General features: G+C 47.1%; 1 protein-coding gene and 1 pseudogene across 1 annotated transcript; one reads left to right on the top strand and one right to left on the bottom strand.

Annotated features, from left to right (window-relative positions):
• Positions 1–11,891: 11,891 nt before the first annotated feature.
• LOC119316763 lies at positions 11,892–14,541 on the top strand (annotated as a pseudogene).
• A 249-nt stretch (positions 14,542–14,790) lies between these two features.
• Positions 14,791–16,300, bottom strand: LOC119314457 (protein POLAR LOCALIZATION DURING ASYMMETRIC DIVISION AND REDISTRIBUTION-like). The gene is made up of 3 exons (XM_037589180.1): positions 15,912–16,300; positions 15,380–15,822; positions 14,791–15,288 (listed from the first exon to the last, which is right to left on the bottom strand). Exons 1-3 carry the CDS (start codon positions 16,252–16,254, stop codon positions 14,917–14,919), a joined length of 1,158 nt encoding a protein of 385 aa, XP_037445077.1. The 5' UTR covers positions 16,255–16,300; the 3' UTR covers positions 14,791–14,916.
• Positions 16,301–16,532: the final 232 nt, after the last annotated feature.

Genomic DNA, 16,532 nt, shown 5'->3' with positions numbered 1-16,532 from the left:
CAGGCTCAAGCCCCCCTCCAGCACTGTAAAATTTGTTTCTACTACTAATTTTAAGGTCCAGCCCAGCTACTTGCAGGTCCAATCCAACACATATTTGCATGACCCAGGCAGCCCAGCCCGCCCTCCATTTTTTTCTAGATTCGCCACTGGGGTAGAGGCTTGGAATACAAGACAAGTAATACATGGTTTAAACTTATTCCATCTCTACTCCTTATCTCTATATTTAAACCCAACTTATATTCTAACATTTCCCCTCGGTCGTAACGGGAGTGAAGCGAACGATTACGACTGAATTTCAAGTCTTATGGCTTCCCGTCTTCTCCGTTGCGCTATCATCAACTGCGTCTCTGATGGGTCGGCACTTAGGGCGGTGACTGCGTCCCCTTCTGGTGCCTTCCTGCCTTCTCCTCTATTCCCTCCCGCAGTCACAGCAGGAGTGTCGTGGACGCAAGTGACGAGGCGGACGCTGTTGACTGGAGTTGTTGCCGATGAGTTGCTGTAGACGTAGCCATTAATGTGGAGGTAGCCGATCATGGTGATGTAGCCGTGGTCGAGGTAGTCGTGGTCGATGGTGTGGTCGTCGTGGATGATGAAGCCGCACAAAGCCGGAGTCGCAAAAAAAATGCACTATGACGGAGCTGCATACGTGGACGATGCACCTTGTTGATGTCAGAGGGTGTCGTCGGCGTTGAGTCCACCGATTTTGCCAAGACCGGAGGAATCCCATCGAGCACACATCGGTTTTGCCAGAACCATGTGGCCGTGTAGGGTCGTCACTGTAGTGATGCGTGTCGATGCAGTCGTGCCGTCGTGGATGACGCGGTCGATGCCGTCGTCTTGACGCGGTCATTGTCGTCGTCGAGGTCACGTCTTGCAGAAAAGTCTGTCTGAGGATGCTAGGTGTCATCTTATGGACGAGGCGACAGCGACGGTGTGTTGATGAAGATGTTGGTGAAGACCACGTTGATGAAGACTTTGGTGATGAAGTATCGACAATAGCGTCACAGTGGCGTGTCGACGATGATGCGTCACTTGAAGGCGTCCCTCCATGGCGACGAAGTGTCGACGCCCTGTCAGGCCGAAGAAGCATGTTGGCTCATAGCCGGGCGTCGTAGAGCTCAACGGAGTGGCACATGGTCGATGCAGAGGCGTCGGCGTAGTCGTTGATGTCGGTGCAGTCAACTTGGTGCCGCGGCGCGGGGCGGTGTAGATCACTCGAGATAGATCGCTGGGTGTAGGCGCGGGTCGGCGGCTGGTGCGTCGCTCAATCGCGTGGCCTGTGCGGGACTGCGGGCGGTGAACCCGTCGGGGTGCCGCTCCCGTCTCGCCGGTCGAAGTAGATGTGCACATACGCGACAGGAGGAGGCAAGGGTCGGAGTCCATGTATTGCTGCATGCATCTCCTCGCATAGCTGGATGGACCTTTGAAGATGGAGGCTGCTGGTGGCTGTTGGAGGAGTCGGTGGCCGCTCTTCTGGATCGCGCTTGCGCGATTCCTGCCGCGCGTGCTTGGAGTTGTCGTGTGCCTGGAGTCGAGGGAGCCGCCCAAAGCCACGAGACGTGTAGCTCGATGCCGCAAGTGATCGCCGCCGTACGTCGATAGGTGTTGTAGGATTGACCGCCGGTAGAAGCACCAATTTTTGCTGGAATTTGAGGGCAGCAGGATTTATTTAGTGGCTAACTGGATCGATCTAGCGAATCAACCTGTGGTTGAGTTGGTTAGGTGGACAGTGGTATCCCCAACCCACCAGGGTTCAAATCTTGATACTCGCATTATTTCTGAATTTATTTCATGATTTCCGGCGATACGCTTTCAGTGGGAGAAGACGTTCCCGTCGACGACGAGGCGCCTACGGTGACTTCGTAAATCTCAAGATGATATGCCGGCTCAGTCTTTCGGATGTGCTCATAGGGGTAGGGTGTGCGTGTGTGCGTTCATAGGGGTGAGTGTATGCGCGTGTATATGAGCGCTTGTGTCTGTACTGATGCTCAAAAAAAAAACTGGATCGATCTAGTGGATGGATTTTGGAAAACTGGAAATTGGAAACCTATGAAATTCTAGTTGGATCTAATCTATCTAATAAACCGGTCTATCTTTGATCGATTGGGTGCCGCGTCCCGGGAAGAGGAGATTAATCTCCCCGGGGGCGGCGTGCTGCGGAAGTGATGAAGAGTCCTCTAATAACATGTAGAAATTGTAGGATGATTGAATATTGTGTTGTATTGATCTCACCTAATATGGGGTATATATAGAATACATGAGAGGATAGAGGCTTGGAGTATAAGACAAGTAATACATGGTTTAAACCTATTCCATCTCTACTCCTTATCTCTATATTTAAACCCAACTTATATTCTAACAATACAAACTTCTAGAGTATGAATTGAACATTGGTATCACAACTTTTGTTTAGTGATAAGTTGACAACATGTGTATGTTTTATTTGGAATTTAAATACATCACTTATAATAATCACTGATTAACATAAAAAAACAATGTGAATTTTATTTTCATGTGTACATACAATTTGATTATTCATATGACATATACAAGTGTTGTTCCTAGTCTCTCACAACCAAATTAAACTCACCTCATAACTAGATTAGTTTGTTTTATACTTCTAAATTTTTTTGAACTGATGGTGTTGATCGGGGAATAAAGCCGATGGTATAAAATATTTCAAGCTCAAATGATTGAAAGAAAATGTGAGTTCGCCATCAAACCTCACACTTTTAGGTAGTATGAAAAATTAACCTTCTCATTTATAATTAGCATATCTTTTGGTGGCAATAAATTAATCATGTTAACACTTTCAGTACCAAACTTGGAACTTGTGAAGATTTTCCTATGCATCAAACACATCACATCATTTATATGGCATTAACACTGTATATTTTGTACAAAAGAGAAGGATCGATGATCATATCTTAGGGAAATTAATGGCATATTTTCCAACACAAATTATGTTGGAAATATGCCCTAGAGGCAATAATAAAAGTATTATTATATTTCATTGTTCATGATAATTGTCTTTTATTCATGCTATAACTGTATTATCCGGAAATCGTAATACACGTGTGAATACTTAGACCACACTATGTCCCTGGTAAGCCTCTAGTTGACCAGCTCGTTGTGATCAACAGATAGTCATGGTTTCCTGACTATGGACATTGGATGTCGTTGATAACGGGATCACATCATTAGGAGAATGATGTGATGGACAAGACCCAATCCTAAGCATAGCATAAAAGATCGTGTAGTTCGTTTTGCTAGAGCTTTGCAAGTGTCAAGTATCTCTTCCTTCGACCATGAGATCGTGTAACTCCCGGATACCGTATGAGTGCCTTGGGTGTATCAAACGTCACAACGTAACTGGGTGACTATAAAGGTGCATTACAGGTATCTCCGAAAGTAGCTGTTGGGTTGACACGGATCGAGACTGGGATTTGTCACTCCGTATGACGGAGAGGTATCTCTGGGCCCACTCGGTAATGCATCATCATATTGAGCTCAATGTGACCAAGGTGTTGGACACGGGATCATGCATTACGGTACGAGTAAAGTGACTTGCCGGTAACGAGACTGAACAAGGTATTGGGATACCGACGATCGAGTCTCGGGCAAGTAACGTACCGATTGACAAAGGGAATTGCATACAGGGTTTGATCGAATCCTCGACATCGTGGTTCATCCGATGACAACATCGAGGAGCATGTGGGAGCCATCATGGGTATCCAGATCCCGCTGATGGTTATTGACTGAGAGCGTCTCGGTCATGTCTGCATGTCTCCCGAACCCGTAGGGTCTACACACTTAAGGTTCGGTGACGCTAGGGTTATGAAGATATGTATATGCAGAAACCCGAATGTTGTTCGGAGTCCCGGATAAGATCCCGGACGTCACGAGGAGTTCCGGAATAGTCCGGAGGTAAAGAATTATATATAGGAAGTGCTATTTCGGGCATCGGGACAAGTTTCGGGGTTATCGGTATTGTACCGGGACCACCGGAAGGGTCCCGGGGGTCCACCGGGTGGGGCCACCTGTCCCGGGGGGCCACATGGGCTGTAGGGGGTGCGCCTTGGCCATCATGGGCCAAGGGCACCAGCCCCTATAGGCCCATGCGCCTAGGGTTTCCCCCTAGGAGGAGTCCTAGTGGTGGAAGGCACCCCTAGGTGCCTTGGGGGGAGGGAAACCTCCCCTAGGCCGCCGCCCCCCCTAGTAGATCTCATCTACTAGGGCCGGCGCCCCCCTGGCACCCCTATATATAGTGGGGGAGAGGAGGGACTGCATACACCAGCCCCTGGCGCCTCCACCTCCCCCCGTTACGTCTCTCCCTCGTAGTCTCGGCGAAGCCCTGCTGCTGTGACGCCCTGCATCCACCACCACCACGCCGTCGTGCTGCTGGATCTTCATCAACCTCTCCTTCCCCCTTGCTGGATCAAGAAGGAGGAGACGTCTTCCGTCCCGTACGTGTGTTGAACGCGGAGGTGCCGTCCGTTCGGCGCTGGTCATCGGTGATTTGGATCACGTCGAGTACGACTACATCATCACCTTGCAAGCTTCCGCACGCGATCTACAAGTGGTATGTAGATGCAAACTCTCTCCCTAGACTCGTTGCTTAGATGAACTCGTAGATGGATCTTGGTGAAACCGTAGGAAAAATTTTAATTTTCTGCAACGTTCCGCAACAGTGGCATCATGAGCTAGGTCTATGCGTAGTTCTCTTTGCACGAGTAGAACACAACTTTGTTGTGGGCGTGGATTTTGTCATCTTACTTGCCTCTACTAGTCTTTTCTTGCTCAACGGTATTGTGGGATGAAGCGGCCCGGACCAACCTTACACGTACACTTACGTGAGACCGGTTCCACCGACTGACATGCACAAGTTGCATAAGGTGGCTGGCGGGTGTCTGTCTCTCCCACCTTAGTTGGAGCGGAATCGATGAACAGGGCCCTTATGAAGGGTAAATAGAAGTTGACAAAATCACGTTGTGGTGATACGTAGGTAAGAAAACGTTCTTGCTAGAACCCAATTGCAGCCACGTAAAAGATGCAACAACAATTAGAGGACGTCTAACTTGTTTTTGCAGCGATTGATCATGTGATGTGATATGGCCAGAAGTTGTGATGAATGATGAATTGTGATGTATGAGATCATGTTCTTTGTAATAGGATTCACGACTTGCATGTCGATGAGTATGACAACCGGCAGGAGCCATAGGAGTTGTCATTATTTTTTGTATGACCTGCGTGTCATTGAATAACGTCATGTAAACTACTTTACTTTATTGCTAAACGTTAGTCATAGAAGTAGAAGTAGTCGTTGGCGTGACAACTTCATGAAGACACGATGATGGAGATCATGATGATGGAGATCATGGTGTCAAGCCGGTGACAAGATGATCATGGAGCCCCGAAGATGAAGATCAATGGAGCTATATGATATTGGCCATATCATGTCACAACTATATAATTGCATGTGAGGTTTATTATGTATTATGCATCTTGTTTACTTAGGACGACGGTAGTAAATAAGATGATCCCTTATAAAATTTCAAGAAGTGTTCTCCCCTAACTGTGCACCGTTGCTACAGTTCGTCGTTTCTAAGCACCACGTGATGATCGGGTGTGATGGATTCTTACGTTCACATACAACGGGTGTAAGACAGTTTTACACAGCGAAAACACTTAGGGTTAACTTGACGAGCCTAGCATGTGCAGACATGGCCTCGGAACACGGAGACCGAAAGGTCGAACACGAGTCGTATGGAAGATACGATCAACATGAAAATGTTCACCGACGATGACTAGTCCGTCTCACGTGATGATCGGACACGGGCTAGTCGACTCGGATCGTGTAACACTTAGATGACTAAAGGGATGTCTAATCTAAGTGGGAGTTCATAATTTGATTAGAACTTTATTATCATGAACTTAGTCTAAAACCTTTGCAAATATGTCTTGTAGATCAATGGCCAACGCTAAATGTCAACATGAACTTCAACGCGTTCCTAGAGAAAACCAAGCTGAAAGATGATGGCAGCAACTATACAGACTGGGTCCGGAACCTGAGGATCATCCTCATAGCTGCCAGGAAACAATATGTCCTAGAAGGACCGCTAGGTGACGCTCCCGTCCCAGAGAACCAAGACATTATGAATGCTTGGCAGTCTCGCGCTGATGATTACTCCCTCGTTCAGTGCGGCATGCTTTACAACTTAGAACCGGGGCTCCAAAAGCGTTTTGAGCATCACGGAGCATATGAGATGTTCGAAGAGCTGAAACTAGTTTTCCAAGCTCATGCCCGGGTCGAGAGATATGATGTCTCTGACAAGTTCTACAGTTGTAAGATGGAGGAAAACAGTTCTGTCCGTGAGCACATCCTGAAGATGTCTGGGTTGCACAACCGTATGACCCAGCTGAACATTAACCTCCCAGATGAGGCGGTCATTGACAGAATCCTCCAGTCGCTCCCACCAAGCTACAAGAGCTTTGTGATGAACTACAACATGCAGGGAATGGAAAAGACCATTCCTGAAGTGTTCTCGATGCTGAAGTCAGCAGAGGCTGAAATCAAGAAAGAACATCAAGTGTTGATGGTCAATAAGACCACTAAGTTCAAGAAGGGCAAGGGTAAGAAGAACTTCAAGAAAGACGGCAAAGATTTTGCCGCGCCTGGTAAGCCAGTTACCGGGAAGAAGTCAAAGAATGGACCCAAGCCTGAGACTGAGTGCTTTTATTGCAAGGGGAAGGGTCACTGGAAGCGGAACTGCCCCAAATACTTAGCGGATAAGAAGGCCGGCAACACCAAAGGTATATTTGATATACATGTGATTGATGTGTACCTTACCAGTACTCGTAGTAACTCCTGGGTATTTGATACCGGTGCCATTGCTCATATTTGTAACTCACAGCAGGAGCTGCGGAATAAACGGAGACTGGCGAAGGACGAGGTGACGATGCGCGTCGGGAATGGTTCCAGAGTCGATGTGATCGCCGTCGGCACGCTGCCTCTACATTTACCTACGGGATTAGTTTTGAACCTTAATAATTGTTATTTAGTTCCAAGAGCATGAACATTGTATCTGGATCTCGTTTAATACGAGATGGCTACTCATTTAAGTCTGAGAATAATGGTTGTTCGATTTATATGAGAGATATGTTTTATGGTCATGCTCCGATGGTCAATGGTTTATTCTTAATGAATCTCGAGCGTAATATTACACATGTTCATAGTGTAGATGCCAAAAGATTTAAAATTGATAATGATAGTCCCACATACTTGTGGCACTGCCGCCTTGGTCACATTGGTGTCAAGCGCATGAAGAAGCTCCATGCCGATGGACTTTTAGAGTCTCTTGATTATGAATCGTTTGACACGTGCGAACCATGCCTCTTGGGCAAAATGACCAAGACTCCGTTCTCCGGAACAATGGAGCGAGCAACCAACTTGTTGGAAATCATACATACCGATGTGTGCGGTCCAATGAGCGTTGAGGCTCGCGGAGGATATCGTTATGTTCTCACTCTCACAGATGACTTGAGTAGATATGGGTATGTCTACTTAATGAAACACAAGTCTGAGACCTTTGAAAAGTTCAAGGAATTTCAGAATGAGGTGGAGAATCAACGTGACCGAAAGATAAAATTCTTACGATCAAATCGTGGAGGAGAATACTTAAGTCACGAATTTGGTACACACTTAAAGAAATGTGGAATCGTTTCACAGCTCACGCCGCCTGGAACACCTCAGCGAAACGGTGTGTCCGAACGTCGTAATCGCACTCTATTGGATATGGTGCGGTCTATGATGTCTCTTACCGATTTACCGCTATCATTTTGGGGATACGCTCTAGAGACAGCTACATTCACTTTAAATAGGGCACCGTCTAAATCCGTTGAGACGACACCGTATGAATTATGGTTTGGAAAGAAACCTAAGCTGTCGTTTCTAAAAGTTTGGGGATGCGAAGCTTATGTCAAGAAACTTCAACCTGAAAAGCTCGAACCCAAGTCGGAAAAATGCGTATTCATAGGATACCCTAAGGAAACTGTAGGGTATACCTTCTACTTAAGATCCGAAGGCAAGATCTTTGTTGCCAAGAACGGATGCTTTCTGGAAAAAGAGTTTCTCTCGAAAGAAGTAAGTGGGAGGTAAGTAGAACTCGATGAAGTACTACCTCTTGAGCGGGATAGTGACGCAGCACAGGAAACCGTTCCTGTGATGCCCACACCAACTGAAGAAGAAAACCATGATAATGATCAAGGGACTTCGGATCGAGTTACTGCTGAACTTCGTAGGTCCACAAGGACACGTTCCGCACCAGAGTGGTACGGCAACCCTGTCCTGGAAATCATGTTGTTAGACAACAATGAACCTTCGAACTATGAAGAAGCAATGGCGGGCCCGGATTCCAACAAATGGCTTGAAGCCATGAAATCCGAGATAGAATCCATGTATGAAAACAAAGTATGGACTTTGACAGACTTGCCCGATGATCGGCGAGCGATAGAAAACAAATGGATCTTTAAGAAGAAGACGGACGCGGATGGTAATGTTACCATCTATAAAGCTCGACTTGTCGCTAAGGGTTATCGACAGGTTCAAGGGATTGACTACGACGAGACATTCTCTCCCGTAGCGAAGCTAAAGTCCGTCCGAATCATGTTAGCAATTGCCGCATACTATGATTATGAGATATGGCAGATGGACGTCAAAACAGCATTCCTTAACGGGCATCTTAAGGAAGAACTATATATGATGCAGCCGGAAGGTTTTGTCGATCCTCGGAACGCAAACAAAGTATGCAAGCTCCAGCGATCCATTTATGGACTGGTGCAAGCATCTCGGAGTTGGAACATTCGCTTTGATGAGATGATCAAAGCGTTTGGGTTTATGCAGACTTATGGAGAAGCCTGCGTTTACAAGAAAGTGAGTGGGAGCTCTGTAGCATTTCTCATATTATATGTAGATGACATACTCCTGATGGGAAATAATATAGAATTTCTGGACATCATTAAGGCCTACTTGAATAAGTGTTTTTCAATGAAGGACCTTGGAGAAGCTGCTTATATATTAGGCATCAAGATCTATAGAGATAGATCGAGACGCCTCATAGGTCTTTCACAAAGCACATACCTTGATAAGATTTTGAAGAGATTCAGAATGGATCAGTCCAAGAAGGGGTTCTTGCCTATGTTACAAGGTATGAGACTGAGCTCAGCTCAGTCACCGACCACGGCAAAAGATAAAGAAGAGATGAGTGTCATCCCCTATGCTTCAGCCATAGGATCTATTATGTATGCCATGCTGTGTACCAGACCCGATGTAAACCTTGCCGTAAGTTTGGTAGCAAGATACCAAAGTAATCCCGGCAAGGAACACTGGACAGCGGTCAAGAATATCCTGAAGTACCTGAAAAGGACAAAGGACATGTTTCTCGTTTATGGAGGAGACGAAGAGCTCGTCGTAAAGGGTTACGTCGACGCTAGCTTCGACTCAGATCTGGATGACTCTAAGTCACAAACCGGATACGTGTATATGTTGAATGGTGGAGCAGTAAGCTGGTGCAGCTGCAACAGAGCGTCGTGGCGGGATCTACGTGTGAAGCGGAGTACATGGCAGCCTCGGAGGCAGCACATGAAGCGATCTGGGTGAAGGAGTTCATCACCGACCTAGGAGTCATACCCAATGCGTCGGGGCCGATCAAACTCTTCTGTGACAACACTGGAGCTATTGCCCTCGCAAAGGAGCCCAGGTTTCACAAGAAGACCAGGCACATCAAGCGTCGTTTCAACTCCATCCGTGAAAATGTTCAAGATGGAGACATAGAGATTTGCAAAGTGCACACGGATCTGAATGTCGCAGATCCGCTGACTAAACCTCTCTCGCGTGCAAAACATGATCAACACCAGAACTCTATGGGTGTTCGATTCATCACAATGTAACTAGATTAGTGACTCTAGTGCAAGTGGGAGACTGTTGGAAATATGCCCTAGAGGCAATAATAAAAGTATTATTATATTTCATTGTTCATGATAATTGTCTTTTATTCATGCTATAACTGTATTATCCGGAAATCGTAATACACGTGTGAATACTTAGACCACAAAATGTCCCTGGTAAGCCTCTAGTTGACTAGCTCGTTGTGATCAACAGATAGTCATGGTTTCCTGACTATGGACATTGGATGTCGTTGATAACGGGATCACATCATTAGGAGAATGATGTGATGGACAAGACCCAATCCTAAGCATAGCATAAAAGATCGTGTAGTTCGTTTTGCTAGAGCTTTGCAAGTGTCAAGTATCTCTTCCTTCGACCATGAGATCGTGTAACTCCCGGATACCGTAAGAGTGCCTTGGGTGTATCAAACGTCACAACGTAACTGGGTGACTATAAAGGTGCATTACAGGTATCTCCGAAAGTAGCTGTTGGGTTGACACGGATCGAGACTGGGATTTGTCACTCCGTATGACGGAGAGGTATCTCTGGGCCCACTCGGTAATGCATCATCATATTGAGCTCAATGTGACCAAGGTGTTGGACATGGGATCATGCATTACGATACGAGTAAAGTGACTTGCCGGTAACGAGACTGAACAAGGTATTGGGATACCGACGATCGAGTCTCGGGCAAGTAACGTACCGATTGACAAAGGGAATTGCATACAGGGTTTGATCGAATCCTCGACATCGTGGTTCATCCGATGACAACATCGAGGAGCATGTGGGAGCCATCATGGGTATCCAGATCCCGCTGATGGTTATTGACTGAGAGCGTCTCGGTCATGTCTGCATGTCTCCCGAACCCGTAGGGTCTACACACTTAAGGTTCGGTGACGCTAGGGTTATGAAGATATGTATATGCAGAAACCCGAATGTTGTTCGGAGTCCCGGATGAGATCCCGGACGTCACGAGGAGTTCCGGAATAGTCCGGAGGTAAAGAATTATATATAGGAAGTGCTATTTCGGGCATCGGGACAAGTTTCGGGGTTATCGGTATTGTACCGGGACCACCGGAAGGGTCCCGGGGGTCCACCGGGTGGGGCCACCTGTCCCGGGGGGCCACATGGGCTGTAGGGGGTGCGCCTTGGCCATCATGGGCCAAGGGCACCAGCCCCTATAGGCCCATGCGCCTAGGGTTTCCCCCTAGGAGGAGTCCTAGTGGTGGAAGGCACCCCTAGGTGCCTTGGGGGGGAGGGAAACCTCCCCTAGGCCGCCGCCCCCCCTAGTAGATCTCATCTACTAGGGCCGGCGCCCCCCTGGCACCCCTATATATAGTGGGGGAGAGGAGGGACTGCATACACCAGCCCCTGGCGCCTCCACCTCCCCCCGTTACGTCTCTCCCTCGTAGTCTCGGTGAAGCCCTGCTGCTGTGACGCCCTGCATCCACCACCACCACGCCGTCGTGCTGCTGGATCTTCATCAACCTCTCCTTCCCCCTTGCTGGATCAAGAAGGAGGAGACGTCTCCCGTCCCGTACGTGTGTTGAACGCGGAGGTGCCGTCCGTTCGGCGCTGGTCATCGGTGATTTGGATCACGTCGAGTACGACTACATCATCACCTTGCAAGCTTCCGCACGCGATCTACAAGTGGTATGTAGATGCAAACTCTCTCCCTAGACTCGTTGCTTAGATGAACTCGTAGATGGATCTTGGTGAAACCGTAGGAAAAATTTTAATTTTCTGCAACGTTCCGCAACAAATTATCATAGTGCAATTAATGCTATAATTTTCTAGAGGTGATATATCTTTTGTACGCGTACAATGAACTAATTCCTTATGATAGATCTTATAATTATTTGCAACATTAAATGTCCGGTACGCTCAGATGCATATAAATATGGTGGTACAGGAATTGGAAAACCAACAATTCCAGGTTTTAACAATGAAAGGAACACAAGCCATTAGTGTGACTCTTCTCATGTCATTTCTTGTTCTAGCAACCAGAGGAAAAGATGTGAGATATAGAAGGCAAGAGGAAGACAGTTCCCAGATTCTCACTTATCAAGGAGTTAATAAAACCATTTAGGTATGACTAATTAACCTTATCATGTATATTTAGCACATATTTTGGTGACTAACAAGCAAAGGAAACCTCAAAATAGATGGAAGACGGGGACGTCTATGACTGCATCGATGTGTATAAGCAACCAACTTTTAACCACCCATTGCTGAAAGACCATAAAATCCAGGTAAATTAATTTCATAAAAATATGATATGCATCCATGAATTGCTCACTATATTGTCAGTTCATAATTAAGTCCACAAATGTTGCTTCCGTGTGTTCTACTCCCTTCTTGTTTCAGTAATCTTTCTGGATATGCCTTTTCACATTAGAAAATTTGGACTATTGAAAGTGAATTGAAGTAACAACCTTTTGACATAGTATAAGCTATGTCAATGATGAATAAAACGACAGCATGTTTTGTATGTATTGTCTGATCCATTTATAATATTTTGTAACATGGTGGTTTACTTTATTTTCAAACAGATGAAACCAAGTTCTTTCCCTGTTTGGATGGATACCCAAACATTTCCTTCGGATTCTTTTTCACAAGTGCAACCATCTATCATCAAGTGCCCAACGGGAACAATTCCAATACTGCGTAGTAATGGAAGTAGCACCATAGCAACCCACAATATTGATGGGCTCAAAAACGATATGCAGTGGGAGGTGAGTTTTTGTATAAGTTACAAAATGAATTTGTTATCATAGTTTGATGGGATTTTTTGATAGGGTTGATTATGCCAATTGGCGTATAATTGTTGCATTTATGATGCATATCAAATGTACAATGTTGGATTAAAGATGTACCATAGACACTATAAATAATCTAATTAAATTTGAAGAAAGTACTCTAAGAAAAAAAAAGTCATATTTGGATGGTAGCAGTTAATTTTCCATCGAGGGTCACAATAAGAATGGTTTAGATTCATCAAGTTATTATGGAAAATGAGTTTTTTTTTGGCAATTTTATAGTGAATGAAGGGCCTCGTACTCTACAACATTTGAGTAGTTAGGAATGATTTTTGTGCCTTCGGATTGTTATCTCTACTAAATAAGTTATGTATCAACATTATTTCAGTTGTACATGAAGGAATTCAAATTTCATTACCAAGATTTAGTAACACTCTCTTGGAGAGTTTCATATATACTAGTCCCAAATTCTTAGTGTTTAGCATTAAGTTGTTTTCATTGATTGTTAGTCTTTCCTTCCCAAAATGTGAATGGCCACACATCTTAAGATTGAAGTTGTATCGACAACATGGCAATATGAAACGAAAGTGATAACATTTAAAATGCATTTGAATATGAATAATATAATATGATTTATGTGTCACATAAGCTAGAACTTCTTAGCTTAATTAGTGGTCCAATTAAAAATTCTAATGGGATTGGCGCCTTACATCTTTTATAACGTGAATAACATGTGATATCCTATCAGGTTTATCTATACATAGTATTCATTCATCACATTTGCGGACGTTACTTTGATTTCTTGCAGAGGGCGGGACTCAGATACGTTGGTGATTTATTTGGGGCGCGTGCTCTAATAAATGTTTGGGAGCCAAAGGTAAAAAAGGTAGCCAGGATTCTAGCTCACTTTGGATAAATATTGAAAATGGAGGAGGACAACACACAGATCGGATGGGCGCTGGTCTTCGGGTATCTCCAACATTGAGTGGTGATGCTTTTGTTAGATTTCATGTTGCTTGGGTACGTAATGCATACTATTATTTGGATACATACAGGCTATTATTGGCTATATATTTGCATGATAAGGAATTAATAATGTATGTTGATATTTTGCTTTTGTTTTTGGCCTTGGAACAAACTTCACAGTACGATGGGTATTCAAAGAAGTCATGCGTTGACTTCAGCTGTCCTGGATATGTTCAAGTCCACCACAACGTTGGTCCTGGATCAAGAATACAACCATCCTCTGTCTATGGTGGAGTACAGAAAGTAGTAGACATTCAAATATTCAAGGTGTTATGTCATTCTTAAAATCTGCGATTTCTCAAGCACCTTGTACAGATTAACTAATTATTAGTTTATTTATTGGCATATAATGAACTAATTAATATTGAATTATATTATTTTAGGAGCCGACATCAGGCCATCGGTGGGTGAGTGTCAATAAAATGCCAATTGGATATTGGCCGGGCGGATTATTCAAATTCATTAGATACAAGGGTGGTTTTGCGTTCTGGGGCGGGCAGGTTGAGGGGCCGACTGCCGCATCAAACTCTCCGGAGATGGGTAGCGGGCATTTTGCTTTGGAAGGATTCGGAAAAGCGGTGTTCATGGAAGGCATCGAGATTGCCGATAATAAGGGCTGGTTTGTGACCCCGGATAAATCCCGAGTGAAGCATGGGTCAAGCGATCGGTCCGAATACACCGCTGATGGATTTGAAGTTAGAAAGGATTTAGGTATGCTTTTCTTCTATGGTGGACCAGGGTCCAAGAGGGCCTGATGGTAATAATCTATGTATGGGCTCGACAAAGTTAATAAAACAGACACCATGCAAAGTGGTCTTGCGGCATTATGTACGTCCGTATATCATCGACTTCCGTTCGTGCTGATTTTTGTTTCTTGTTTCTTTTGCCGTGAGGGAGTGCAAATGCAACACCACGGTAGACGATACAAGTTGAAGCCATGCGCGCGCGTGTATATCCGTCGTCGGTGGTTTGGTCATTAGATTAAAATCGAACGGTCATCCTTCTTTCTTCTTAACAGATCTGTACTTGTGGCGGACTAAAAAGAAACGGAGGGAGTAATAATAACAAATGACAAACTCGGTCAACTCATTACTCGTTGGTAGTAGCTATGGTGACACGATGAGAATGAGACCACCGAAAGACCGGGGCGCGCCTATATCCATCGTCGGCGTCGGTGGTTTGGTTCTACCGGAGCCGCGACTCGTCCTTGTGGCGGGAGACGAGCTTGGCGGTGTCACGCCACCGGGACACCTCGCGCTCCTTGTCCCGCAGCTTCCTCTGCGCGCGCTGCAGCTCCGTCTCCAGCTCCGCGATCCGCTGCTCGTGCCGCAACTGCAGGAGCTCGTGCAGCCTCCGCTCCAGCACCCGCGCCGGCACGCCGCCGTGGCACGGCTTGCTCTCTTCGACCTCCTCGTCAGTATCTCCCTCCTCCTCCTCCTCCTCCTCCTCGTTGTCTTCGTGTTCCTTGCAATCTCTTGCCGCGTCACCGAGGACACCGTCTATGTGGACGCAAGCAAGGGAGCCGCTCTCCGATGAGATGTCGCTCTTCGCCTCGGACTGCAAAATCAATGGGAATTCAGTTCAGCACAGCGTCAAATTGGCGCAGAGCGAGCACGCCGGCGGCAGTGGCGGCATGAGTGCACGGTACCTCGAGCTGGTGATCTCGCCGCGGTCTCACGCATTCCTCCTCCCCGTCTCCCTCGTCGGAGTCGAGCTGCAGGCGCGTCAGTTCCGCCTCGAGCTCCGCTTCCATCTGATCCATCGCAGCGACAGCACCTCCAACGCCGGCATCGCCGCACGCCGAGGCGGCATCGCGTGAACCACGGAACAACGAGGCGTCCTCGCCGCCGGCGTCAGCAAAGACGATGCGCTCCTTCACGACGCTGGCACCGTCGTCGACATGGCCGCCGTCAGACAAGTCGGAGCGGCTGCTGCCACGCGCCTCCGCCCTGACGTCCATCACCAGCCGCTCCATCTGGGCGCGCAGCTCCGCCATCCTGCTCAGCTCCGCCGCGCCCCTGGACAGCAGCAGCACCAGGCCCGCGCCCAGCCCGAGGCTCGCCGCCGACACCTCCGGCGCCGCCTTCAACCCTGCTAGAAAATGAACCACGCCACGCCGTTGGCCGTCACCATCAACGCCGATCACAAACTCAGTGAGTTCGCGGTAATCACTCACGTACCCTGCAGGGAACTCCGAGGCGACTCGCGAACCTCTGCTTCTTGCTTGCTCGCCACGACCACCTTAGGCGCGGCCACCTCCTCCTGTACGGCGTCCTCCTCGGCGGCCGCTCCGGCGCCGCTGGAGCAGTAGCGGGGGATGCGCATGCGGCAGCCGAACCCGCCGCTGCCCCTGCCGAAAATGCGCGCCAGCAAGGACCGTGGTGAGCGGCACTCGCGCCGGATCCTGCTGGCGCAGGCAGCATTGGTGAGGAGGGCGCCGACGGTGGCCGGCGAGGAAGGCGGGGAGGTCGAGAGACGCGGGGGCAGCGGCAGCGGTTGCGCCGTGCTCGTCTGCATTGCCATTAGCGACCGAGACTCGGAATGGCGCGGCAATGTCGAGGGGATTCGAGGAATGTTGGAGGATTTCATGGGGTTGATGGAGGCGCGCGTATTTATAGGGAGGCGGAAATGGTGGGCAGTGTGGGGTTTAAATGGGCGTTAAACCTTCCATGTCCTTTGACCAACCAACCTTCATTTTCCCCTTGATTTAAGAAACGCTGTCCATTTCAGGCGACTGAGGATAGAGGGGAGTATACTACTAGTACTTCCTTCGTTCCTAAATGTAAGTTTTTATAAAGATC

Source organism: Triticum dicoccoides, chromosome 6A, assembly GCF_002162155.2.
Source record: "Triticum dicoccoides isolate Atlit2015 ecotype Zavitan chromosome 6A, WEW_v2.0, whole genome shotgun sequence".
NCBI classification, from domain to species: domain Eukaryota; kingdom Viridiplantae; phylum Streptophyta; class Magnoliopsida; order Poales; family Poaceae; genus Triticum; species Triticum dicoccoides.
Note: the sequence above shows the minus strand (reverse complement) of the source record. Positions and strands in the feature narration are given on the sequence as shown.